The sequence below is a fragment of the Xenopus tropicalis genome, chromosome 5 (genome assembly GCF_000004195.4).
Source record: "Xenopus tropicalis strain Nigerian chromosome 5, UCB_Xtro_10.0, whole genome shotgun sequence".
Lineage (NCBI taxonomy): Eukaryota > Metazoa > Chordata > Amphibia > Anura > Pipidae > Xenopus > Xenopus tropicalis.
This window is the reverse complement of record NC_030681.2, coordinates 45,952,930-45,980,820: the sequence shown is the minus strand read 5'-3', so window position 1 is coordinate 45,980,820 and position 27,891 is coordinate 45,952,930. Positions and strand designations below refer to the sequence as shown.

Here is a 27,891-nt window from a genome sequence, read left to right as displayed (position 1 = left end):
TATTATAACAGTTAATTTATTATAATTGCATTGCATTCAAATAAAATTGAGTAGAATAACTTGTTTTGACACCTAATTTTTAACAGCAAGCTAGGAATGTAAGTCCAAATGGCAATGAAGAAAGAAAAAAAATCTTGCCACATTGTCCATTCCACTTGTTCTTTAAGGGCTATGGGAGATTTTGATCAGATTTGGTGGGTCAGATTTTATCTGATCTTGTCTTGCAGAAGCACGCAACACCATGCAATGCAAGAAAATCTGATGAGATAATTCTGATGGTGTCTGACCAACTTTTTTTTCTTATTAAAATACATTGACAGCCGGATGTAGATGTAGAAACAAAACACACCATCCGACTTTATCTGATCCAACTTTACATTACAGCCTATGGAGATCAGATTTTATCTCGTTGGATGAACACGCAACATGCAGTTTTCGCTTCCGCCAAGCGCATCATGACGAAAGGCAATCCTTTCATGTAGTATGCACATCAGATTTTTGTATTGGTCCCATTTTATTTTGACCAATGCAACTACATCCGACTGGTAGGATGAGTTTTGTCAATCCGACACCATCCGACGAAAGCTCCTGTGGAGTTTAGCCCTAGGGGTCTGAAATGTTGAATTTGTAAAGGTTTGAACAATGACAAATACAGATTGAGTGTCAGTTGATACATTCCAGCATAGACAGAATTTATAGGAATCCTGCATAAAACCTGAGGGATCTGATTATTAGGGATGCACCCAATCCAGGATTCGGTTTGGGATTCGCCATTTTCAGCACAATTAGGCCGAATCCACAGTCCAGGCCGAACCGAATCTGAATCCTTAAAATCATGCGACTTTTTGTCATGTGAACCAGCAACCTGCTTTTAAGGCTCAAGTTAGAGTGCTGTTCCTCTTCAGGATGCAAAAAAAAAATAATGCACTGTGGGCAAAAAAGCACTGTGAAATAGCAGTTTGTGAAATTGCACACTGCACTCTGTACCCAAAATCACTATAAATGGGCCGTAACTGATATCATGTCGGAAGAAATACTCCATTGTTATATCATAGCCCTGTTATTCATGGGGGGTCAAGTTCAATACCCATTTCAGGTATTCAGAATTATTTGGAACTTATTTGATTGCCCTGTACTTATGGCACCAGCTGTTTTGCAACTCACTGTGTCTGATTAATTCATGCCCATAGTTTTTATAAGGGGAAAGAACACATAGCTTATTCTCATTGGTCTCCACCTAGATTGGTGGATGCACTGGGAGTCTGAAGTATAATGCCCCTGTGTCACATTTTGAGACCTAAGATGACCCCTTAGTGCCCCTGCCCAATTATATATGCTGAACAAAAACTTAACCAGCAGATATGTCCTTTGAAATTATCTATCAAAGAGTCTTATCATATATATATATTTTAGAAACTATATCCCTGTTACCTTGAGCCACCATTTTACAATGTTTTGTGTGTCACCTGACCCGCCCGCACACATCCCCCCCACCACTTGCTTATAAATCCTTCCTCTCCTATCTTAGTGCCAGAGTGGAGTGGGGACTTATATGCAACAATAGAGTTCCTCTTTTATTATGGCACTGTGTGGTATATTTCTGTAAAGACCTGTAATGTTCATGGATATATTTTCCTTTAAGAACTTCCACTGTCAGGATATCTTCAATCATATGCTCTGTGTGATCTGCTTTAAAAAGAATACACTGCTGTTTCAGAACTCAGCAGTGAAGAAGTTTAATATTTGTAAATCTTGCATGACCTGTAATAAGCCGAATAATACTTTGAATATTTAGGGATTGGTTATACTGTAATAAAGAGGACCAGGTCACTTGTTTTTTTTTAGAGCAGCGCATTTAAGATCTTGCTACTTTTAATGTATTATAATGCATTACATTATACAGCAGATTTCTAAAGTCCCTATTCTTTCATTATTTATTTTATTTAGTGATTATACTGGTTTGTCTGGGGTTAATATACTCTTGTATCTATTTTCTGTAGTAATGATAATAGCAGGTTTGGGGTATGTTTTGGTAAAATGGGTGTGGTATTTAGGGGTGTGTTGACAAAGTGCACATGGCCAATAAGTTTCACAGTGCTTTGTGTGGCAGATTTTAATCGTTTATACTCTCTACTTAAGCAGTCCCCTAGTTATATATTTATGTAAGTTGCAACTTTATGGGCTTTGCCAATAAATTGGTTTCCTGCAAACATGGCACCTAGTTATTGTATACCAGAACACTTGAAAATTCAGAGCTGTGTCTAAAAAATCCAGCCAAATATACTGTCCTGATAGCAATTTAACTTACATGCGATCAGTGCAGCCCTGCAACATGCATTTAGTAGACGTATCAGCACAGGCAAATGCGGATATAAACACGTGTAAGCATTAGGGTTGTCAACACCAACAAGCTGGGCTTGAAGCAGCACCCTTCAGATAGTTGCTATCCTTTATAGCTTGTTGCTCTAACCCTGAGCTCCGAAGGGATCACTTTTTACAGCTGTCTCAGAGAGGCTTCTAACTGTGCCTTAAATCCCACTGTGGAACGCACATCCGTCTTAGATTTTTTACTTGAGCCAGGCAGAGAGATAAGCAGCATGGGAGCAGCAGGCAAGCCTGTCTAGGGTTGCCACCTTTGCCGGGTGATAAACTCGGATAAAGGGAGTGTGCGTGATGACATTGGCATCTTGTGGAGCCAATATCACCATGTTATGACGTTTTTGGTAGCATGATGATGTCCACCGTACACAAACTGGAGGACTTCCACCCAGTTTTCAGAATGTTGCAAACAGGGCAGAAGGCATTTGACCCAGACAACCCCTTGAAAAAGCAGGCTGTCGGGTCAAAGCCAGAAAGATGGTTGAAGGGCCCCATAGGTTTAGGGTCCAAATCAGCAGTGTAAATCTGCCTGTGTCTGGCCATCTTTAGAGCCCCCAATGAGTGACAAACAGTTATTTCACTGATTTTTTTTTCTTTTTAATAGTAGTAAAGTACTTTCATGTAGATGAAAAAACAATCCTTATGTTTACTTAACATAAAAGGAATGGTTCTCCAAATTATGAAAAGTTCCCAAACCCCCAGGTCCCAAGCATCCTGGATAATAGATCCTACACCTATACCATAATTCAGCAGCAGTTACACTACAACTGAAGGCCCCACATATTTAGCATTTCTCTGGCAATAGTTTTTTCTTTAATTCAGTGTATCACAGTGTTCCTGTCTTAATAAAGCTTTTAGAAAAAAAAATCCTCACACAATCTGATGCCATAGGTTTTGTAGAAAAATGCAGTTGCTGCTATTTAGTTTTCAGTAAAAGCAGGTTAAGGGAACCCTTGTCCTGCTTGCGTTATTTTAAGCTGCAGATTCTGCCCTCCCTGTCTGCATCACAGAGAAGGAGGGATTAACGACTGCACAGATCTGTAATTCAGTAATGCAGACAGTGCCTTGGAAGGCTATACAAGGACGGGCAATCCTCAAGGCCTTACTAGATCTGCACACTAAGGTGAGGTTGTATTGCAGGATTTTATTCTTTCAAACTGCAACAATGAAATAATGTCTGATACAGATTAACAACACATCTATTAAGTACAGTTATAATCATTCAGAAATATACAAGGTAATAAGCTTTTGTTGCCCCCTCTTTCCTTTGACATATACTTTTGGCACACTTGTTAAAATGCATTCTGCAGATTGCAGACAAATGAGTGCAGTATCTTAATTATGGCTACTAGTCAAGTGGAAAGTATATGGTTTTATAGAGGTAAGCTTGCAACTCTAGTATTAATTGTATTGTCATTATACCTTGTTCAATAATGTCAAAACACAATTTAGAGCTATATTATTGAACTTACCTGAACCAGCCACCATTAACCATGAAACTAGCTAGCCCCTGGCATCAGAAAAAGATATGAAAAAAACATAATGTGGCTCTGAACAAATTCAGCACAATCCACTTTAATGAACTTTTCATAGGGTTCTAGGGTAAAGACACATGGAGCTACTTAGTAGCAGCTACTTGTCATGGCTACATAATGCCAGAAAATACCCTGCCATAGACAATACTGAGAATTGCCTCTGCTAAAACACATATAGAGACAATTATCAGTAAATTATCAGCATTGTCTTTTGTAGCCATAACATGTAGCTGCCACAAGTAGCTATGTGTGTCCTCACCCTTATGGTGGCCAATTGCATTACAATTATTATCTTGGTCGCAGCAAAATCATTTGTAGACTACACTAAAGCTCAGAGCTGAATCGTCAGATATGCAGGTAGAAACAAAACAATTCTACCCCCATCTTATGATTCAGTATTAAACGTTTGCCGGTTCTCAGATGTCTTCAATGGCCAGATTGACGAGATGACCGATATCCAAGGCCTTTGCCGATACCAGTCGCCTCATCTTGTCACTTACCGATTATCGTACGGTCGTGTGTATGGCCACCTTTACTTTAAAATATAACATTGTCATGTATGCATTTAATTCCCTGGGGCTCTCTGGGCCACACACAGTCAACAGTTTCCCCATTCACATTCCCTTCTTTTTACTAATACTGTTCCCCGCTCTCCACCCTACTTGTGTCCGCTGTGTAGCATGGAATAATTGCTCAGTCAGTTTCCAGAGATATCAACTAACATGTCATAGGGTGTTAGAATTATACAGATTTACAAATACTTTCTCAGGAGACGCTATTAATACATTTCTTGCACTGGTAATGCTAAAGTTGGCAGGCAGGAAAATGCAATTCCCTGTAATGCATGTGCAGTGCAGTAGAGAACTTGAGTAAGGAGGCCTTAGGGCTCTGGCACACGGGGAGATTAGTTGGCAGTGACAAATCTCCCTGTTCGCGGGCGACTAATCTTCCCGAAATACCATCCCACCGGCGAAAATGTAAATCGCCGGTGGGATGGCATTTCGGGGAGATTTGTAATCTCCCAGTGTGCCAGAGCCCTTAGTGAATCCTTGCTAATAAATAAGCTGCTGCATAGCCACAGAATAGCCATTCAAACTGGAGAAAAGGCACAAGTTACATAACAGATAAGCTCTATAGGATGGGAATCTACACAGTTTATCTGTTATCTGCTATGTAACCAGTGCCTTTTCTCTTTTTTTTTTAATTTGAATAGCTACTCCTCTTGACTACACAGCTGTTTTATTTATATAAACTACGGTAGTATTTCTGAAATCGGTGTGTTTGCTTCAAAAAGACTACTATAGTATATATATAAATCAGCTGCCATGGGGGCAACCATTTCTAGGAAAAAAAGGCTCAGGATACATCAGATATGCTATGCAGAATATAATGGTGTTCTACAAAACCTATCTGTTATCTGCTATATATCTGTGACATTTAGCCCTATTTCAGTTGCCTCCATTGCTGCATAGAAGATTTTTTTATAAACTATGGTAGTTTTTTGGAAGCAAACAGATCAGTTTTATCAGTGCAGGGCAACAGTACATTATATTTCAATTACTTTGCAACACTTTTTTATGTTGCTGTTACTTGTTAATGAAGGATTTGCCAGATCCCATGTAGTATAAAGAGGTAGCGCAGAGTGGGTAGACAGCTGGTGTTGTGTTCCACTGAAGAGTAGTAAAGCAAAGACCCATAGGCTGCCTTTTGGCAATTTGTACAACATTTAAGGTCACCAGAGTTTAGTAAGAGGCCCTAAGTTATACAAACAAGAAATGTCCCGGGTTCATTTGGAATGCAACCTTAACTGGAGATAGCTGTTGTTTTAATTTAGTTCATTGTTTTGTAGAGCGTATAGTGTCAAAGTTATTTTATATGCCATTGGAGATCTTTTTTTTTAAAAGATTTAAAAGGATATTGAGATATCCCAGGTTTAACAGGAGTGTCTCCATCCCATTAAAGGAACAGTAACACCAAAAGTAACACCAAAAGTGTTTTAAAGTAATTAAATATAATTTACTGTTACCCTGCACTGGTAAAACTAGTGTGTTTGCTCCAGGAACACTACTATTGTTTATAAAAGGCACAAGTTATATAGCAGATAACAGATAAGACACCATTGTATTCTACAGGGTTTATCTGTTATCTGCTATGTAACCTGTGCCTTTTCTCCTTTTGAATGGCTGCCCCCATGGCTACACACCAGGGTTTTTATATAAACTCTAGTAGTGTTTCTGAAGCAAACACACAACTTTAACCAGTTGAGGGCAGCAGTATATTATAGTTTAATTTCTTTAATCCATTTTCATTTTTTGGTGTTACTGTTCCTTTAATAAGGTAAGCTGGATGACATGCAGGTTGTGGTTGCATTTCATTTTTTTGACCTGAATGTATGTAACTTTAGGTCTTGCTCCTGTTATTTTGTTACAAGGTGTTTCTTGGCTCTTATGAGAGAACATGTGAACTTGAGTGCAGATTGAGTCCTATATATCATTTTAATATTTCTTGGACTAACCACTGCCTCTTTTCTGCATGTAAATGCTAAGCATGTGTGTTTTTGTAAGTAGTTTTGTTATATAGAAGAAATGGAACCCCATCCAATCCTGGGACATTTTGGATGTTGTACAGGTTTGGATTCAGATAAATCATTGGAAGCCCATCAATGATTGAGTTATTATTGAGTTGATAAGTTATTATTTAATATTTCATCAAACTAAAGTAGAAGTGATGGCACTAACAATGGGTTTTAGGGCAAAATGGTAGAAGCTTAATGCTCAGATGCGGTACTTTTGAATAGTTATATACCAATGCCCATAAATTGTAAAGATTGACCCAAACTACCTGGAATAAGTCACGGCTACAGCAGTCATAAGCAGAATCGGTGTAGTTTTTTATTTTTAATTCAAATGCATCCTATATCAAATACCAACGCATCTGTAACAGAGCAAGGTGGAATTAATTTATTTTTTTTGTGACTATTTCAAGTGAAGGTTATTTCTAGGAGAAACTGAAGGCAAGAAGGATTAAATGGATTGGCAGAAATGCACTTATGAGAAAATCACAGTTCAAAGTCTAAAAGAATATACATGAAGAAGAGGGTGACTTTTAAGCATACTATTTGGCATTAAATTTCCTCCTTCACAGAGAAAGTGCTGACATCTTTGATTGAGATTGCTTTTATTTACGAAATTGTGTTTTTATGGAAGACCTGGACCACATAGAATAGTCCCCTCCCCAGTCCCTTTTGCATCTTTAACTCTATCACTCACTGCAAACAAGTTAGTAAAGCTGGCCACACACATGGGATTTTCGATCTTCTGTGCGGCCATCAGTCGCACAAAAGATCATTCCGACCTTCCACTGACATTCAGGGATGAATCGTCAGATATGGAGGTAGAAACAATAGGATTTCTACCTCCTTCTGATTCAGCCCTGAAGGTAGATTTTGCTCAGGCGCATTCAAAGGCGCCCTATCAAGATCTTTTAATCCGCCCGATCGCCGAGTCGACCAATATCCGCAGCCTTCTGCGATATCGGTGAGATGCTGAAACTTTAGGCTTTTTAGTTCTCCTTTAAGTTTTTGTTCTCTTTAAGGGTGTTTCTTCCAGTAACAAGTTAAATAGACCACACGCAGGCCAAGATCTTGCAAAGCAAATAAGGTGGCCCTTGTAAGAATCCATAATCCTGAATTCCCATATGCTCCACAGATTGGCAAAACAATGTCTCAATTTAGAGTGATTATTAACACATATTTATAAAACACCAACATATCCCATATCTCAGTGTTGTACAATATATAGGTGTATACATTAAACATACAAGTAAACATACAAAACAACCAATGACCAAAAAGTAAAGACAAATAACCATTAGTTAAATAACCATTACGCTTCCTTACTATAATTTTCCCAACACAGGTATGGAATCTGTTATCTGGAATGCTTAGGACCTGGGGCTTTATAGATACTGGTTTTTCCCCTTGTTTTGGAAACCCATACCTTAAATGTAATAAAAAAAATGTTTAAACAAATAAACCCAATAGGACTTTTCTGCCACCACTATTGATTCATACAGCTCAATTACAAAGAACAAAATTAGATTAGAAAAATATAATTATCTGCTTAAAATTAGGGATGCACCGAATCCCGGATTCAGTTTTTTGAAAGATTTGGTTTTGGCCGAATCCACCGGGATTTTTCCTGGTGGCGGCCCAGCCCGACCCTGGGCAACCCTACCCATACTTATAATTAAAGGACTTATTGGTAACCATCAAACACATCTGAATAATGTTCTTGCTTTCAGTACTGGTTACATTTAATGGTATAGAGCTACAATATGTAAATAGCACTCTGACCAGAAACCAGTTTACCTCAATATCTCCTTTGTCTTTTTCCTGTCACTTAACTGTTACATTAGTGTGAATATGAACACAATACATCTCTTAGCAACAAGCCAATACAAAAGTCAGAAAATGAATCAGTAAAACTGGTAGATGTAAGGAAAAACATAAGCAGGAGAAATATTGGGGAGTTGATCTTCATTGTTTTGGTATGAATATGTAAAGCCCCACTGCAAAAATAGAATAAACAGTGCAAAATATATCTGCCATTCAGCAGGTTGAAGACACAGTGAAACCTTTTTGTTCTATCTGAGAAGAATCACAGGGCATTCTATATCTTAAAACAAAATATTTTTTATTTGCAGCAAACATGCAGCAGCAGATGCTTTTTCGTTTTGGAGTGATAATTACTTTGAACCACTCAGATAATGAGCTTCTTGTACTGGGATCTCGAAAGGAAATGGGAAGCTGGGACCCACAGTATGCTGTACCAATGAAGCCTACTCGTTGTCCGCTGTCTACCACAGAACCATCCTTTTGGGTAGGGGAGGTGCTGCTAGAGGAACCCTACACTGACACCTTCTGGTTTAAGTTCATCAAGAAAGAGTCAGGAGCTTTAATTTGGGAAGGTAAACAGCATTTTATAAATCAGTTACATATTAATTCTCCAAATTAATTTATGTGTTTCCTTAATATAATGTCAGCTCACTCTGTGCTTAATGTAACTATGACATTCCCTTAATTCGGGAATCTCATAGTTACATTGTTAAGTTAGGTTGAAAAAAGTCCAAAGTTCAAACCCTAAAAACAAACCCCAGTGCATCTTTTGATCTGAGAATATATATTGATTTGCTAAATGCTAACTTGCTAAATGCTGTTTCACTAATAAGTATGTTTGAGACCACTGTACTGCATTTATATAAATTGAATTCTTTGATTCTGCTGAATTAAACATTGACAGCGGGACTGACGTGTCGGCTTCCGTGAATATGGTGTACACTGATCGTGTACACCTTCTCCATAGTTACCCGCCGCGTCACTTCCGCTTTTGAGCTATACAAGGAACTGATGTGTATGTGTATCACTGTTGCCACAAGATACGCTTGAGAAAGGGGGTGGGATGCCCCCCAAACGTCGCGTTTATGTGGCACTTTGGACTGAAAAGTATTGATTTTTACATTGTTTTGAACATTGCTGGCATATTTTTAATTATGCTTTAATAAAAGCTATGTTTTACTACTTGGGAGTGCGGCTCAGTTGGATGGTATATTTTGGCACGGATGGACTCGCTGTGATTTGAGCCTTATTATGCACCCACAATATTTCTTTTGCCGTTTGTGTGCACCATATATTGGACTTTTTATATATATATATATATATATATATATATATATAAATATACACATACATATACAGGCCTATCTATACACTCACATATTTGTATACTAACTGTAGATTTTAGTATCACAATAGCCTTGGATATTACACTTGTTCAAGAAATCATCCAAGCCACTCTTAAAGGCATTAATAGAATCTGCCAAAACAACCTCACTCGGAAGGACATTCCACGACTTTGCTGCCCTCACCATAAAAGAAACACCTACGCTGCTTCAACTGAAAGTTCCGTTCCTCTAATCTAAAGGGGTGGTCTTTAGTGCGCTAATTGTTTTTATGGGAAAAAAGATCCCTCGCTATCTGTCTATAATGTTGTCTAAATTACTTGTAAATTATCATGCCTCTTCTCAAGTGTCTTTTTTTCCAGAGTTCTATCCCTTTTACCAGTTTATTTGCAAATTACATTTGTGGTATCAACATTAGATCTTTTTTTTGGATAGAAAAATTATTTTTAGGGAAAAGGTGTATTACTAACGTTTTGGGTTATAGTTATATGGATTGTGTATCCTATGTTACTTTTCTTTTTTGTTCTTCCATGAAAAAAATTTGCAGTCCTCTAATACTTTTCAACTGGTATCCTAGTTGTATGGGATTAAAAATGCCTATGCAAGGTCTGTAGTTTTTTATTTAGACTTACAGCCTTAAAAACAGGAGAACCTTATTAGAAAAGTTTTAAAATGGTAGTGAAAGCCAAAAATCATTTACAATCTTTCCAGCTAGAACAAAAATGGGGTTATTTTAGCTCAAAGCCATTAGCTTTGACCTAGTCAGGTCAGGTTTAATAAACACTTTATAAATGGACATTAGACATTGAAAATTCATAAAATTATTATAGTGTTGAGCCTGACAGAAAATGTTCCATACTGAGTACCAAAGGCCAACATCCTTATGATTATAGATCCTTAGAATCTGGGAGTCATGATAACACTGAACAGAGAAAGGATTTACAACACAATAGAAATCTAATGTTTTCCATAAGTTACAGCATCTATTCAAGCAACTCACATGATAAGACAAGCTGTGGCAGCCTGCAACTACATTAAAAAAAAAATCCTGCCTTTGATGCAGTCGAAAATTAATTTTTATGTAAATTAACCTTAGGTATACAAAATGATAAACTCATAAAAATATGAAACAGAAACTCAAGATACCTTGACACAGACAACTAGTAAAACTACACATCAAAACTAGAAAGGGAAGTTTGAGAACAAACTTCATGTTGGGTTAAAAAAAAATGAAGTCATTATATGGGCTCTGCCCACTTTCTCTAACCTTGGACCACAGTTATATAGTAAAAACCACTGTGCAAAGTTTGGGGACCCTGGTTTTAATAGTGTCTGAATGGCAGCAATTTAAATTTCCCCACTGAAAGCCAGCAAGTGACATCTGATTGGCAGTTGGTGGCTCCACCCCCTTTTTCTAACCTGGAACTGCAGTTAACCAGTGCCTAACTCTGCAAAGTTTAGTGACCCTAGGATTAATAGTTAAAGAACGGCAGCAGTTTAAACTTAAACCAATAAAAGTCAATAGGTGAATTGTGATTGGTGGTTGGTGACCCCGTCCCCTTTTTCTAACCTTGAGTCGAAGTCACTCAGTGACAAACAGTGGGCACTCTGGCATAAATAGTGTGAGAATGGCAGCATTTTAAATTTAAACCAATAAAATTCAATGGATGAAATCTGATTGGCTGTTAGTGGCCCAACTTTTCCTATTTTTCAACTGCAGTCCCCCAGTGACCAACTTTGCAAATTTTCGGGACTCAGGCATAAAAATTGTGAGACTGACAGCATTTTACACTTCACCATTGAAAGTAAATAGGTGAAATGTTATTGGCTGTTGGTGGCTCCACCCACTTTTTTCTAACTTTGAACGGCATATACCCAGTGACTAACTCTGGAAAGTTTAACAACCCTGGAATTAATATTTAAATAATGGCATCAGTTTAAATATAAACCAATGAAATCTAATGGGTGGAAATGGGTTGGCTGTTGGTGGCTCCGCCCACTTGTTCTAACCCTGAATATGTAGTCAGCCTGTGACTGACTGTGCAAAATTTGGGAACCCTGACATAAATAGTGTGAGAAAAGCAGCATTTTAAATTTAAACCAAAAAAAAAATCAATAGGTGAAGTTTGATCGGCTGTTGGTGGCTCCACCCACTTTTTAAAACCTAAAAATGCAGTCCCCTAGTGACCCAGGTGTTAATACTGTGAGAATGGCGACAGGTTGAATTTCCCCATTAAAAGTCAATAGGTAAAATCTGATTGGCTGTTGGTTTCTCCACCCACTTAAAAAAATACAAAAAACCTTAAATGCGTAGTCACCCAGTGTCTGACTATGCAAAGTTTGGGAACCCTGGCAACAAACCAATAAAAATCAATAGGTGAAATCTGATTGGTTGTTGGTGGCTCTGCCCACTTTTCTAAACTAAAACTGCAGTCCCCTAGTGATCAACTGTGAAAAGTTTGGGGACCCTGGCTTTAATACTGTGAGAATGGCAGCAGGTTGAATTTCCCCCTTCAAAGGCAATAGGTAAACTCTGATTGGTTGTTGGTGGCTCCACCCACTTTTTCTAACCTTTAACCGCAGTTACCTGGTGCCTAACTCTGCAAAGTTTGGGGACCCCGGTGTTATTACTGTGAGAATGGCAGCAGGTTGGATTTCCACCAAGTCAATAGGTAAATCTGATTGGTGGTTCACAGCTCCGCCCACTTTTGGGCATCCAACAATTATCATATTTTCATTCAGACTGACCCCATGACTGTGTGATTCAAGTTTGGGGCGTGTAGCCTCAAAGCTGTAAGATTGGCAGCAGTTTCTATTTCCCCATTAAAGTCAATGGGTGAAATTTTGGGGTCATCCAACAAATGTTGCTGTTTCATTTGGGGTGACTCCATTATTATGTTATTCAAGTTTGGGGGGTGTAGCTTCAAAGCTGTAAGAGTGGCAGCAGTTTGAATATCTTCCCTGTCAATGGGAAAATTGGGGGGTTCAGAGCGGCGCCACAAAAAGCACAAGCAACCTGCTCCGCCATAGGGTGAAGAAGTGTGGAGAGTTTGGTTTTTGTACCCCTAAAACTGTAGGAGGAGTAGCGTTTAGAAAATGGGGGGCGCTAAGAAGAAGAAGAAGAAGCGGAAGAATAAGCCAAAGTCAAAGTTTTCAACCCAACACAATCAGTGCTCCCAAGTACAAGCTGCCTGGTGTTCAGCTTTGACAATCACAAGAAATTATTGTGAGGAATACTGAAAACACGTACATCTACTGCAAGTGAACTTTAGGCTGCCAAACCCTGTAATAAAGTTAATTTGCTTGTGTCCTGTGCTCCACACTATATTGTTTTATGTAAAAGATGTAAAAGCCAACTTCTACCCCCGACCCCATTATCCGCTCATTTGACACTGCCAGACCTCCTCTTTCCGCCATTCTCCACTGCTGCAATTGCCAGTTCCCCCATCCTCACTATGGTATACTTTTTATTTCTTAATTACCTTGTTTACATTGCAGATAATTAACTCTGCCATTTAAAATTATATATTTGAACCAACAAATGTAGTTTTTTTAGTTGTGCTATTGGTGTGTAGGCAGCCATCTCAGTGCATTGTGCCCTGAGGAATGTCACAATATCATTGGGCAAATATGTAGATGGGCCTGTACCCAGCATTGGCTGATAAACTGATCAGTTATTCATGCAAAAGGCCTGTATAACCAAGATCATCACCCATGAAAACCCCTAAATGATTTTTCCTTTGCAACCATGCACTGCTAAAAAGTTTTCTGCGTGTGATTTTCGAGTTGGAATAGATGGCAGATTGTAGCTCCTCACATTTTAACACTCCTCACAGCATGTTCTGTTCTTTGGCACAGTGCCCTGCTAAATAGTTCTATGAACTGAAATCTAATTGGTCAGAGGGAATTGCAGGCTGTTATGGGCAAAGGGACTACAATTTTGTAAACAAAAAGTATTTGCTGACCTCCTTCCGAATAAAAGAATAGTTTCTGGAAGGTTTCATGGAATTCTGTGTCCAAATGCAACAATGATATAGGGCCCAGATATATGAAGGGCCACTGCATGTGAGGGCACAATGTTTTTTTTAACCAAAAGTACCTGTCGACGTCCTTGTGAATAAGAGCATGGTTGGCAAGTTTTGTTGTAATTGGTCTTACCAGGTCCAAACATGTAAAAAACACCCAAACAAACCAAACTCCGGAGAGGCTCAAGGACAAAAATGTGAATTCCTACTTTTACCCAACTAAAGCCTCAATCTCAGTCTATCTGAGATTGTGGTACAGTATGAAAATTGAAGTCTACAAGCATTAATCTGGGCAAAATGAACCTAGAGGAATGGGGAAAATGCCCCCAAACAGTGTGTAAAGCTGGGACATATTTACCAAGGTACAAAACAGTTGATCTACAGAATATTATAGTGTGTGGTTTTGGTAAATAAAATAGGAACAGAGAAAAAAGAGAGATACACCACTAGAGAGCACTATGTGATAAAGTATAAATAGTCATATCAATTGGTATAGTTGTGTGAAGCAAAGCACAGGCAGCAGGGTAAATGTAGCACTTCATTTTCTAAGAATGGACCATTTTTGATCTACATTGGATGTTACTTCTGTTACACCTGCCTGTTGCCACCCAGCGTTATATGAGTGCGCATTGTAATAAATATAATTTCTTGCAAAAGAACAACATAGAGGCAAACTACAGCCCTGAATGACTGGATCATATCAATAAACCTTTTTATTTAATGAAAATGTACTGAACCTGATACAAATGATTTATCTTCTGACTACAGCTGCTTAATAGAACTGTTAAGTATTGCTACCCTCTACATTGGCTGAGCCGTCACTGGAAATGTAGAAATAATAGGAGAAAAGGGCACCAGTGGTTCCTTGGTACAATACTTGTAATGCAAGTGGGTCAAGTAAGACAATATGAAGGCAATGACTTTGGCACTCGCACATTGTGTTCTCATTTGGAACACTTTGGGATTTTTTCCCCAGAATTCCTTGTGTTTATTTGCATATGTATGAAGCAGTCTCCTCAACCTTTTGATTTATTTGTGGATCCACACTCTGGCTCTACCTAATCTGATCAGAAAATCCTGCACTACACTCATGAGCCCCAGAGAAGTTCAAACTTCTCTGCAGTTGGGAATCTGATCACTTATCATCCTGCCTTTTTTTTTAAAAAAACCCAGTGGGTGAGCTTTAGCATATAGGATAAACCCATGTAAATGGGATTTTTTTATTGTAAGTTCTTTGGAATTGGTTCCCAGAATTCCTTGTGTTATTAAGTAGTAAAACTAAATGTAATATTTTGTCTCACCAGCAGACGGCTAAACAGCTCCCTGGATTTGTGTGCAGGTTATGGTTTGCATCTTGGGGCGCTCTCAGTCTGCCAACAGGGCATCTTAGTTCTATCTCTCTATACGATGGGTGCCTGACTGACAAGGTAAGGAGAGCCTGCTCCAAAACCTTATTGTGTAGATGCCTTACCATATAGTACCATCAAGTCACTGGAAGTAGTAATAGTACTGTATAAGCAACTAATGTTAAGTACTATATTAACTTCTTACAAGCTCATCCATCTGTTGCTTTGGTGGAGTCATAAAGAGAGCAAAGAACTGCTGTACTTCCCTGGCCCAATGTGAATACTTTCCTTCCACAGGCATAGGTTACTGACCAGAGGCTTCCTGAACAGTAGGGGGCATTATGCACTTGGGCATCGTACATGTATTTAAGTGACTTTTCAAAAACAAAAAAAAAAATGAAAACAGAATGTACTTTTTGTTCTTTCCTTTAGGTGTCAGTATTTGATTTGATGTTTGAATATAGAGCTGTCGGTGTGTAGGATCATGGTATTGCACAAATTAAATAAATACCAATTAAAAACTGAGTGAAAAATAAAAAACTCAATGTTATACTGTTGTAGCAGTAATGCAAGTGACACCTTTAATTACTGTGTATGAAGAGTATGAAATATAGAACCTAGGAGTTGTAAGGCTAAAGGTACATTTCTGAGTGATTCTAGTTATTGTTCCATCCAAGTGGCTCCTTCAGTCCCAGCATTTTAAACACAATACAGGGCAATGGTACAAGGCAGTTTGGCTCATTTGGAGATCAGTTCACTGGGGTAACTGTAAAGGAAGCAGAGAGAGAAGGGGGGCCTGAGCCCATGGGCTCTGTTTCTTCTATAGCTGCAAATAAAACCTCCCTCCCCAGCCACTATCCTACCTGTAGGCAGGGAAAAGGGGGTTGTGAGGGACTCAAGCAGCAGTGGGAGGGCAGGGGTCCCTGTGCACCAGGCCATTCCGAAGTCTTTTCTGTGGAGGAGCCCGGGGCAGACTAGTTTCGTCACTGGCTTAAATGGCAGGAGGGGGGAAAAATTCACCAAAAAATTTTAACAAAACAAAATTTGTGAAATTTCACCAAAATGCATTGGAGTCATTAGGAAAGTAAAATAACATTATGGCTAAGAAATGTATTGTTCCTAGATCCTATTTTAAACCCATTTTTATCTGCATTATTCTCAGTCTAGCAGGATAAGAAATAAAAAAAATGAGCAAGGCAAAGGAAACAGCACTACAGCAGTTTTTAAACTTGTAATATAAAAGAAAAAAGAGTTGCCAATGCTTGGTCATCCCATGTATAAATGTTCCCCAGCTGCTAATAGAGATATGCTAATGGGACCTGTTATCCAGAAAGCTGGATATTTATAACAGGTCCTGGCATTTTAAGTGCACAGAGGCCCAAACAACCCCCCACCATCTGTGGCATCCTAGAGGAAATCCCTCTGGCATTTGCCAGAATCCACAGATTGCCAGTCTGGGCCTGGGCTTATTTATGATTGTTTGAGCCTTTTGAGCAAATGTTTCCTTGGTTACAAAAGCCTTTTTAGGAAAAATTGCAGAAATAGCCAAGCTTTTTCCACCCAAAACCCAGCATAAGTTAAAAAACTCATGCAGTGTTTCCATTATAATTGTTTATAAATCAGGCCCTAAATAAACCCCAAATAAACCCAATACAGATTAATTATATCTTAGTTATAATCAGTACAAGGTGCTGTTATATTATTACAGAGAAAAAATTATTTTTAATAAATGTAATTATTTTATGGTAGATGGGTTTCATGTAATTCAGAGCTTTCTAGATAAAGGAGTTTTTGGAAAAGGGATCCCATACCTGTAATATGGCAATAAAAACATGACAGCACTTGGAGGCAGTTTTATTCAAATGAGTTCCCAGCAGTTTCATCTTATATTTTAACAATTTCCTGGCTGTCTGGAATGTGTTAAAAAAATCAGCACGCTCAGTCAGAATGTGTTCAACTGTCTTATCTGTCGAAAATATTGATTATCTATAGGTATCAGCAGCAGCACAGAGTACCAACACCCATCCAAATCATTAATCCCTAATGAAAATTGTATGTGGGAAGAAAGGTTTGTGATAATTATTTTCCACTGTGAAATAATTCATCCCAGCGCTAATAATAAATGATCAGATAGGAAAAGATTGGTATCTTTCTATACACATTACGCACTTGTACTACTTGCAAAATACAGATTAAAGACGTAAATAGGCCCTTCTTCTTTAGCCATAGTTCAAATTCAACCAGCTGATCCAGATACCGATATGCAGATATTTCTAAAAAACAAAAAGACCATCTCCCATAGAGTCTATTTCAAGTAAATATTTAACATTTTTAAAATGATTTCCCTTTCTTTCTGTAATAATAAAATAATGCTATGTCATACCTCCCAACTGTCCCGATTTTTGGGGACAGTCCTCCTCTTGGAGGAACTGAGACTTACAGCTTAAAGGTAATTCACCTTTTTTAGCAAAACTGTAATAACACACAAAACAAGACCCCAAAACCCCCAGAAATGTGTTTAAACTTGAAATAACCTGCCAAATTTTGTAAAATGGGAGTGGTATTTAGGGGGTGTCGTCGCAAAAATGGGCGTGGTCAAATGTTTTTTTCTCTGCACTACATGCAGCACTTCTTTTTCTCCCTTTTTATATTTTTCAAATGTTGGGAGGTATTCTATGTACTTGATCCCTTATCTGAAAACCTGTTATTCAGAAAGCTCTGGATTATGACCATCTCCCATACAGTCCATTTTAAGTAAATAATTTTTCCTTTTTTCCATAATAATATTTCCTTAAACTCCATAATAATAAAACACTACATTCTACTTGATGGTAACTAAATTGCATCCATATTGACGGCAAAACAATCTTATTGGGGTTATTTAACTTTTAAATGATTTTTAGTAGTTTTAAGGTATAGTGACTCAAATTATGGAAAATCTCATTTGTAGTTGGGAGGGGGAAATTTTCCCTATCCTGGGTTAAAGTATTTTCTTGGCATTTCAGTAACTGGCCAGGAGGTGTCATTATTCTGTTTTATAATAGGGAAAGTCAACATGTGCTAGGCCTCTTTTTTTTTATTTCACTTTCCTGGAAGGTAGGAGAAGGTTAGGGCCTGGGTAGAGGTAGGCCAATAGGTGATGTTAGCGTGAGGATAGTTTTGTAACAGCTCACTCTGAGAATCAGGTTAGGTAGTTTGCAGACTGATGTTTCGTCAAAGAGAATTTAGAAAGATTTGTACTCGGTGTAACACCCTTTGAATAAGGATGAAGTGTATAGATTTAGAGACTAATGTAGCATGTATAGGTTTAACACGGAGGACACAATAGTTGGGGCTGGATACTTCCAAGTTGCCTAAACACACTGTTTGATTATTACCCAGATGGGCTGTGGCTGTGTTCTTTGTACATGACTAAATGCTAAAGAGTTATCATTTGTTAGAATGAAATGGTGCCCAATTAATTTACTCCACCTAAGAGCTGTAGTTCAGAAAAAGTCTTCCTACACTAAGGGGGGCATTTACTAAGGGTTGTATTTTTTTACAATTCATAATTTATTCACAAAAAAATGTTTTTTTCACAAAAATAAAAACTATTTTTTTTTGCCATTTATTATGGGTCATAACTGTAACAAATCTGAAGGTGTCCTCTTTACAACTAGAAGAACTTTGTTTGTTTTGTACGTTTTAAAGGCTTTTGGGGTTTTTTGACACTAAATTCTGCGACAATGCACAAAAAAATTAGGTTTTTGTGGTTTTTCCAAATTTTTTTTCATTCGCATTTGCGGTTTTAGAGAAAATGAAGGACTGTTTTTTTCCTTAGGAAGACCACAGATAGTGCTGAAAACATTGGAATTTTTATAAATAAAAATATTTAAAGACCCACTGAGCCCATTAACCCTTTAGGTGCCAGCAGAATTTCACATTTCAGTTCTGCTCAGATATTATAGTTTTATGGAGATTTCTGACTTCTCTAGAACTCCCAGCATTAAATTACCAAATTTTCAATGCATTACAGCAGAATATGATATACTTTAGATTCCCAAGCCAAAAATACTCGAACATTAAGTTTACCCCAGGAAACCATATATTTTTAAAAAGTACACATTCTGCCGAATCCGAAATGGGTAACCATGTCTTTCTACTCCCAAGTACAGGTATAGGACCCATTATCCAGAATGCACGGGACCAAGGGTATTCCAGATAAGGGGTTTTACTGTAATTTAGGTCTTCATACCTTAAGTCTACTAAAAAATCAATAACATGTTAATTAAACCCAATAGGAGTTTTTTTAATCCAATTAGGATTAATTATATCTTAGTTGGGATCAAATACAAGGTACTGTTTTATTAATACAGAGAAAAAGGAAATCAATTTTAAAAATTTGAATTATACGATTAAAATTGAGTTTATGGGAGACAGGCTTTCCGTAATTTGGAGCTTTCTGGATAATGGGTTTCCGGATAATGAATCCCATACCTGTACCTTATCTTCCAGATAGCATTAGGTACCAAGAAAAAACATCCACTGGCATTTGGAATCCCCCAAAGGGATTTAGTGCATACATATTTCATGGCATATAAATCAGGCAATGTATTTTTTGGTACAGGTATGGGATCCCTTATCCGAAAACCTGTTATCCAGAAAGTTCTGAATTACGGAAAGGCCATCTTCTGTAGACTCTATTGTAAGCAAATAATATAAATTTTTCTAAATGATCTCCTTTTTCTCTGTATTAATAAAACAGTACCTTGTACTTGATCCCAACTAAGATAGAATGAATCCTTATTGGAGGAAAAACAAGCCTATTGGGTTTAATCAATATTTAAATGATTTTTAGCAGACTTAAATTGTGGAGATCTAAATTAGAAAGATCCCTTATCCGGAAAACCCCAGGTCCAGAGCATTCTGGATAACAGGTCCCATACCCGTAGTAGAAATATATGCGGTAAATAGTGATGAGCAAATCTTTGCCATTTCACTTTGGCGAAAAAATGGGGAACAACAGGTAAATTTGTGAAACTGCAAAAATTCTGCGAAATGCGCTTGTTGCTTGCGTCTTTTTTTGTCGCATGCATCTTTTTTGATGCAATCACGCCTATTTTGCCATGACCGCGTTCCATTTTAAAACGGCCGTACCTATTTTGACGTGACTGCAACTTTTTTTGACCAGCGACAAATTTTTCTGTGGCAAATTTTCGCACAAGTTTTGTGAAAAAATTTGCCAATGGAGAAATGTGGAAATTCACTGCAAATCCATGCCTGCCGAAAAAATTCACTCATCACCAGTGGTAAAAGTGGGAAATAAGTAATTTGACCGCAGAACACCTCATATTTACGAAAATGCACATTCTGCTGAATATAAAATGGATAAAAATGTCCCTGTATGGCAAAGCAACAAACCGCAAAGCTAAGCTAAATGCAGTAATTTTTTTTTCTGAAAATTGTCTCAAAGCTTGCACTTTACTCCATTCTATACCCCACATTTTGTAAAGTACCAACCTAAAGCATTCTAAATATAAATGCCAGGGGTGAACTGTTTGATGCCCAATATGCATAGATTTATCAAACTATGTGGTGTACAGAGGCACCCAAATCAATATATAGCAGACAAAATTTCCACGTAACAAAGAACAATACGGAATGCAATAAAATTGCTAAAATGCAATAAAACCACTAAAATCAATGCTTTTTTTTACCTAGTGTAATCTGCAGTCAGAATCACAGTTTGAGTGTTTTGGCTTGGCCAAATTAGTTTTATGGACGATATCAAGTAAACACCACCTATGCAGAATTTAAAATGCAATAAAATGACTAAAAATTTTATATAAGCACCAATATAACACACAAAGGGTATTACACAGTGTGGTTAGTAAATGCAGTATCCACAATGGCAATAAAACATTTTTTCAGGCAAAAAAAAAAAACCGATGAGATAAAAAAGAAAAAAAATCTACAAAATTGTGGAAGTGTTTGTGTACACTTGGCAAAATGCCTGTTGCAAGCATGTGTGTGCATGTGCAAGTAAATGTGAGTGTTGTGAATGTGCGAAACCCCCCAAAATCAGCTCCAGATTTTTAATCTGGGTGCTCCAAGGCCGTACTCCCCCCACGCATGCGCATTACGCAGATTCGCCGACCCCCCCCCCCCCCCACCCGCTGCTCGCAGGTCGCATGCGCGTCGATTTATACTCCCATACGGAGCAGAATTTCTGTGCGGCGGGGCAGCATGCCGCCCCTAAATTGTTGCCGCCCTAGGCCTGCCCAAAATGTATGTGTATGTATAAGTGTAAGTGTGTATTAGTGTAATAAGTGTGCGTTTGTATGTTGTTTGTCAATAACCTGGGGTTGGCAGGCTGTCTCCTTAGCTTGAGCCCGTAAGTGGGCACCGCTGGGGAGGTAGAAGACCAAGAAACGACAGGCATGTAGTATCCACGTGCCTGTCATTTCCTATGGGGCCCCTGGGCGATGGCGCCCCAAGGGTAAATCGTTCCCTGCCTCTGCTTATTTCCTAGGGGCTGGGGAATAAGCGGGGAGTGAAGAAGTGGCTTTAAAGGGGATACTCCACTCCCAAACCCAGAAGTGCTGCATAACATAAAATCTACAATCTGTGGCACTTCAGTCCTTTTATCCACAGAACGTAGATTCTACGTTCTCTGGCACTTAAAGGGTTAATAGGGCTAATTTATCACTAGGCTAATTTGCACCTGGGCAGTAACCCATAGCAACCAGCAGTTTTCAGAAAACTGTCAGACCCAATATAATATTTGGTGTAAGAAGTTTACTTAATGAAGTGTTTTTAGAGGTGGCTTATAATGGGATTTTGGAAACTGTTGAGGTCTAAAGCAATGGGTGGGAGGCCAGGCTGAAAACCATTTAGGAAGAAACCTGAGGTGAATGCTTATATGCTGTTCTAGATATTCCTGAAAGGCCAGACTGGAGGCCAGTTTGGGTGAGATTTTAGCTTACATGTATTTCCTCTTGCAGACATGAACTAACAGGATGAATAATATGACTATGTTCCATATATTTATAACTTGCTGAAGGGAGACCTTGATGATGCTTTGGACCAGAAAAGGGGACTTGAACCTATAAAATCTGAAAACCACTTATTTAAGGGCAGTGTACATATGATGTTAAGTCTTGACAGTTTATATCAAAAACAGAAACGCAGAATGCACAACAGAAGTATATAGTAATAACATCTTATCACCTGACTCATTGTTTTTTAAATGTCTTCTTCCTTCTGTTTCTAGACTTCCCAGTCCAAAGCCTTATGGCCCTGGAAGCTACATAGCAATTGTGTGCTTCTTCTAGCACAGTGCTGTCCAACTTCTGTGGTACCAAGGGCCGGAATTTTTATGGCTTATATAGTGGTGGCGGATAATGGAAGCCAGTTTTGACCACCCCCCTTTTTTTTAAACCACACTCACTTTAAACCACAGCTTTTAAGACCATACCCACATTAATTGTGGTAGCACAGCAAAAACCCAAATGGTTGGTGTAGGAATATCACCCTTCATTCATATGTGAAAGAATTATATTATGTTATATTAAGACACACCCTTAAATCCATATGCCTCCTCCTCCCCTGTGGATAGCACATCTACCCCCAGCATATAATTACACACCTTAGGGACCATATAATGACTTCCAAATGCTAACAAACTTCCAGAACCAACCTCTGCCAGGTTCACCTCCCACAGGCAGCATAGGGCAGGCAGAGTATGGCACACACAGGCAGACATACTCTGCCTGCCCTATGCTGCCTGTGTGTGCCATACTCTGCCTGCCTATGCTGCCTGTGTGTGCCATACTCTGCCTGCCTATGCTGCCTGTGTGTGCCATACTCTGCCTGCCCTATGCTGTCTGTGTGTATGGCACACATGCAGCATAGGGCACTGCTCCTTCAGTCTGTCTAAGGTGTGAACAGGGGCCTTACAGTCTGAGCCTGAGGGGGTAAACAATGCAGGGATTTAAACGTGTGAACAACACAAGGGGATTACATGTTTAAACAATACAGGGGTTTACAGCCTGAATCTGAGGGTCAAACCATACAGGGGGCCAGTTAATCTCAATACTGGTACCATTTACATCTTACACAAAGGTAAGCAGTCACAGCAGCCAAACAGTGGAGGGGCCACAGAGGAGTTGTGTACTATGTTTTATGTATCTTTAAAGCTAAGGATTTGTAATAGAGGCCTTTGAGCATTTTACTCATTACCATGCTTCCTTCAGATAAAACTATTAAAACACTTTCAGATACAATTATTTAAAGATATCTTTGATATGATCACAATACAACTGCCTGCCAGAAATGTATTATTATAGATATTAAAATATCATCCTTAAAATTGAAGTGCCAAGAAAACAAATGCAAACATGTGATCCAGGCTTGAGATAATTATAGTGGATATGAAAATTACAAAATCAAATGTATCGAGCTGTAACCTTCATGGAGCCGAATGGAGTGTCCTCTCTCAGTGATTGTACTGATTAATATGTAGACTGGGGTAAGGAAATGTAACTATTTTATGTAGAAATATTCATTGGCTCTAATTTGGGAAGCTGTGTTTTTTACAATATTTATAGTGGTATAAGTGATTGTTAATACAACTGAATAAACAGTGTTAAGGCAAGTTACTATTATTTTACACAGTGGTGTAACTAAAGAGGGGGGATAGGTCAGCCCAGACTGCAGGGTCATCTTCCTCCATAGCCACTTTTCTATGGCCACTTTTCTATTGCGTGGGGCCCCAGCAGCACTTTGTTAAGCTACTGATTTTACACATTCAGTTGAAACTTGCAAACAGTATAGGGCTCTGGGTATTCTATTGAGGCACTCGATATCCTCCTACTCATTTCCAAAGGACCATTTGTGGTTCTTGCTTCACTTCTCTCCCTGTTCACAAAGTCAAGTGTCTACTTTATGAGTGTAAGGGTTAATCTCTTTAACTCTGTCTGTGCTTCTCTGCACTGTATCTAAGCAGTCACGAACCGGTTCGATTTAATCTGTGCATCGGCGAAACATCTGATATCGTCTGCGCATGTGCGCTGATCAGGGAACTTGTACAAACGATACAACCAGTATGTGTATTGCAAACAAGTACAACTTTATTTTGTTTTGATATTTCTTATATAGTAGATAGAAAAACACATACCATTATGATTACGTATCATGGGTCGGTACATATGCCTTGCAATTATTAGTAGAAATACAGAAATTATTTAATTAGCTGCTGAAGCTTTATTATGATCTCTTAGCCTTGAATATTAGCTGAGATAATCAAGGCCGGAGCAACTTGGACAGACAAGATAATGAGGATAATCATAACAACTGAAGTAATACATACACAGGCCTTCGTGATTGAAAACAAAATTGTGTAAATTCAGCATTTAGCAATTTAAACCCTATCAATGAGGAGCACTTCACACACCTGAATCAATTATTCTGCAAATTTTCTGCTCCTGTACCTCTGGGTGGGTCATCTTCTGGTTCTCCCTAGGCCTCTTGTCTCTCTTCTGTAGTCTAGTTCCCCTGTACTGCTTAAAGGAATTGTAACACCAAAGAATAAAAGTAATTAAAATATACTGCTGCCACTCACTGGTAAAACAGGTGTGTTTGCTTCAGAAAGATTGCTGTAGTGTATAATAATAAGCAGCTGTGTAGCCATGTGAGTAGCTGTTCAGACTGAAATAGGGCTAAATGGCACAGGTTACACAGTAGATAACAAAAAGCTCTGTCAAATACCATTTTATTCTACAGAGCTTATCTGTTATCTGAAATGTAACCTGTGTCTTGTATCCTTTTTTCCAGCTTGAATGGCTGCCCCCATGGCTACATGGCAGCTTATTTATATGAACTATAGTATTGTAGTCTTCCCTAAGAAAACACTCACATTATTATATTTTGCAAGGCAACAGTACTTTATATTTTTGTTACTTTAGACTCCCTTGGTTAGGACTCCCTTGGGTCATTGGCATTTATTTAATCATACACTTAAATCAATAGCATTCTAAATTGTTTATTATTATTATATTTTGGTAACCCTAAATTGCAAACTTTATGAGCGTATGTACATAAACAGTATAAATGTTAATGTAAAAGCATACTTTTTGCAAATGTATATGAAGCCAAGAAAGTAACAATAGAGGAAGCAGACCTCACAGATGAGCCTGGACCAAGAGGTTAGACAGTAGCTCTAATCCCTTAAAGGAGAAGGAAAGTCTAAGTGACCTGAAGCGCTTGCTACAGGTACCCCGGGCTGGTGCTGTTTTCTCCTAACAGGGGCACCAGCCCGGGGTACAAGGTAAGCGATTTAAGTCACTTGGGGGTGACTATTACTATAGATGTCATATGTTATCTTAATGTTTTGATAAATTTCTAGTGACTAACAGTGGTCACCCTGGCATAAATAGTGTGAGAATGATAGCATTTTAAATTTAAACCAATAAAATTCAATGGATGAAATCTGATTGACTTTGAGCCGCAAATACCCAGTGGCTAACTTTGGACAACCATGGAATTAATACTTAAATAATGGCATCAGTTTAAATATAAACCAATGATATTTAATGGGTGGAAATGGATTGGCTGTTGGTGGCTCCTCCCACTTTTTGTAAACCTAATGCGTAGTCAGCCAGTGACTGACTGTGTAAAGTTTGGAAACCCAATTTGTAATTAGAGAACTGGCTGAAGGATAGATTACCAAGAGTGGTGGTAAATGGAACATTTTCCAATTGAGCCAGTGTTGTTAGTGGAGTACCGCAGGGGTCAGTCCTTGGGCCTTTGCTTTTTAACTAGTTTATTAATGACCTGGAGGTGGGCATAGAGCATACATAGGGCATACAGTTTCTATTTTTGCTGACGACACTAAATTGTGCAGAACTATAAGTTCCATGGAAGATGTTGCCACTTTGCAGAGAAATTTGACAGTATTGGAAAACTGGGCAGCAAATGGAAAATGAGTTTTAATGTGGACAAATGCAAAGTTATGCACTTTGGTAGAAATATTATAAACACAAACTATCTACGAAATGGTAGTTTGTTGGGGGGATCCTTAATGGAGAAGGATCTGGGGGTTTGTTGATAACAAGTTTTCTAATTCCAGGCAGTGTCATTCGGTGACTACAAAAGCAAATAAAGTGCTGTCTTGTATAAAGAAGGGCATTGACTCAAGGGATGAGAACATAATTTTGACCCTTTATAGGTCTCTGGTAAGGCCTCACCTTGAGTATGCAGTGCAGTTTTGGGCTCCAGTCCTTAAGAAAGATATTAATGAGCTGGAGTGCAGAGGCATGCAACTAAACTGGTAAAGGGGATGGAAGATTTAAACTATGAGGTTAGACAAAGTTGGGGTTGTTTTCTCTGGAGAAAAGGAGGCAATTATAGGCAGATAGGGGATGCTCTTTTTATTATAAAAATGATCTGCGCACCAGAGGCCACCCCTTTAGATTAGAAGAACTTTCATTTGAAGCAGTGTAGGGGGCTTTTCACAGTGAGGGCAGTGAGGTTGGGGAATGCCCTTCCTAATAATGTTGTGATGAGTTCTTGAACAAGCATAGTATCTAAGGCTATTGTGATACTAAAATATACAGTTAGTATTGATGCTGGTATATATGGTTTATGTATGTTAGTGTATAGATAGGTCAGTATGGGTTTATGTATGTGAGTGTATAGATAGGTCAGTATGGGTTTATGTATGTGAGTGTATAGATAGGTCAGTATGGGTCTATGTGTTTGCTCTGAGGTTTGCTTGGAAGGGTTGAACTTGATGGACTTTAGTCTTTTTTCAACCCATCTTAACTATCTAACTATGTAAATTTCATCTGCACTAACCATATTTTTACCCACAATGCAGCAGGTGATAGAGAGTGCTATTCTGAGACAGTTTTTCAATTGGTCTTCAGTTTTTATTATTTGTGTTTTTTAATTATTTCCATTTTTGTTCAGCAACTGTCCAGTTTGGAATTTCAGCAGCTATCTGGTTACTAAGGTTTAAATGACCTTAGCAACCAGGCAGTCATTTGAATAAGAGAGGGGATTGTGAATAGATGAGGGTCTGAATAGCAAAGAGCAATAGTATTTTGGCTGCTGGGGTCAGTGATCTCCATTTGAGTCAGAAGAAGGTTTCTTTATTTGCCCATTGCCAGCACTTCAAGTACTGTCTGGAGCTCATGCAAGTGCAAACGACACCAAGAACAATGTGTATATTGTTGGATGCATAAGCAAACTTGCAACAAGAGCAAAAGTACAGAAATCACTCTCACCTCAAAATTGTCAAGTGTTTGGCGCCCACTTTGGTTACACTGTGACCACTACCATATACAGTAGGTATAATCAAAAAAAAGACAAGGTTTTCTAATGTGTTATATATTACACATTTTTATTTATATATTAGAAATACTTCTTAGCACTTCGCACTTTTCTTGCATTCCATCAGACGTTTAGGAAATGCAGAAATCTCGCCACTCTCAAAACAACGAATGAGATGGCTTCTCATTTCTTTGTTATTGTACTTGCAGATGGGGTTTCCATTGGACAGGAACTCGTATGCGTTGGCAATAGCATAAACACCACAGTCATAACTGTTTGGTTGTTGATCAACATCAAGTACTTTTATTGTACTTGTTGGATCGTTCACCAGTTCCCGATAACAATACTGTATCTGGTTTTTCATATTTTGGGAAGTACTTGTGTTTTTATACTGTCCGCAATCTCTACTTGCTTTGCTTTAAAGCAGCTTGTTAACCAGTGGTGTCTCTTGCTGTCATATGTATCTGTACAGAAGGTCCATATACAGGACTAAATTCCAGCTGAGAAAAGATGCAGGACTGAAGCCCCTCACAACCAAACTGCTTTTTAAGCAGG

General features: G+C 38.4%; 1 protein-coding gene across 3 annotated transcripts in view; it reads left to right on the top strand.

Annotated features, from left to right (window-relative positions):
* Nucleotides 1-27,891, top strand: part of epm2a (epilepsy, progressive myoclonus type 2A, Lafora disease (laforin)) — a 60,941-nt gene that overhangs the window by 2,490 nt on the left and 30,560 nt on the right. The window contains exons 1-2 of one of the 3 annotated variants that reach the window (XM_031901550.1): nt 3,249-3,502; nt 8,619-8,882. In XM_031901550.1, the coding sequence (XP_031757410.1) occupies nt 8,624-8,882 (259 nt within the window). In that variant the 5' untranslated portion in view covers nt 3,249-3,502; nt 8,619-8,623. 3 annotated transcript variants of the gene reach the window in all.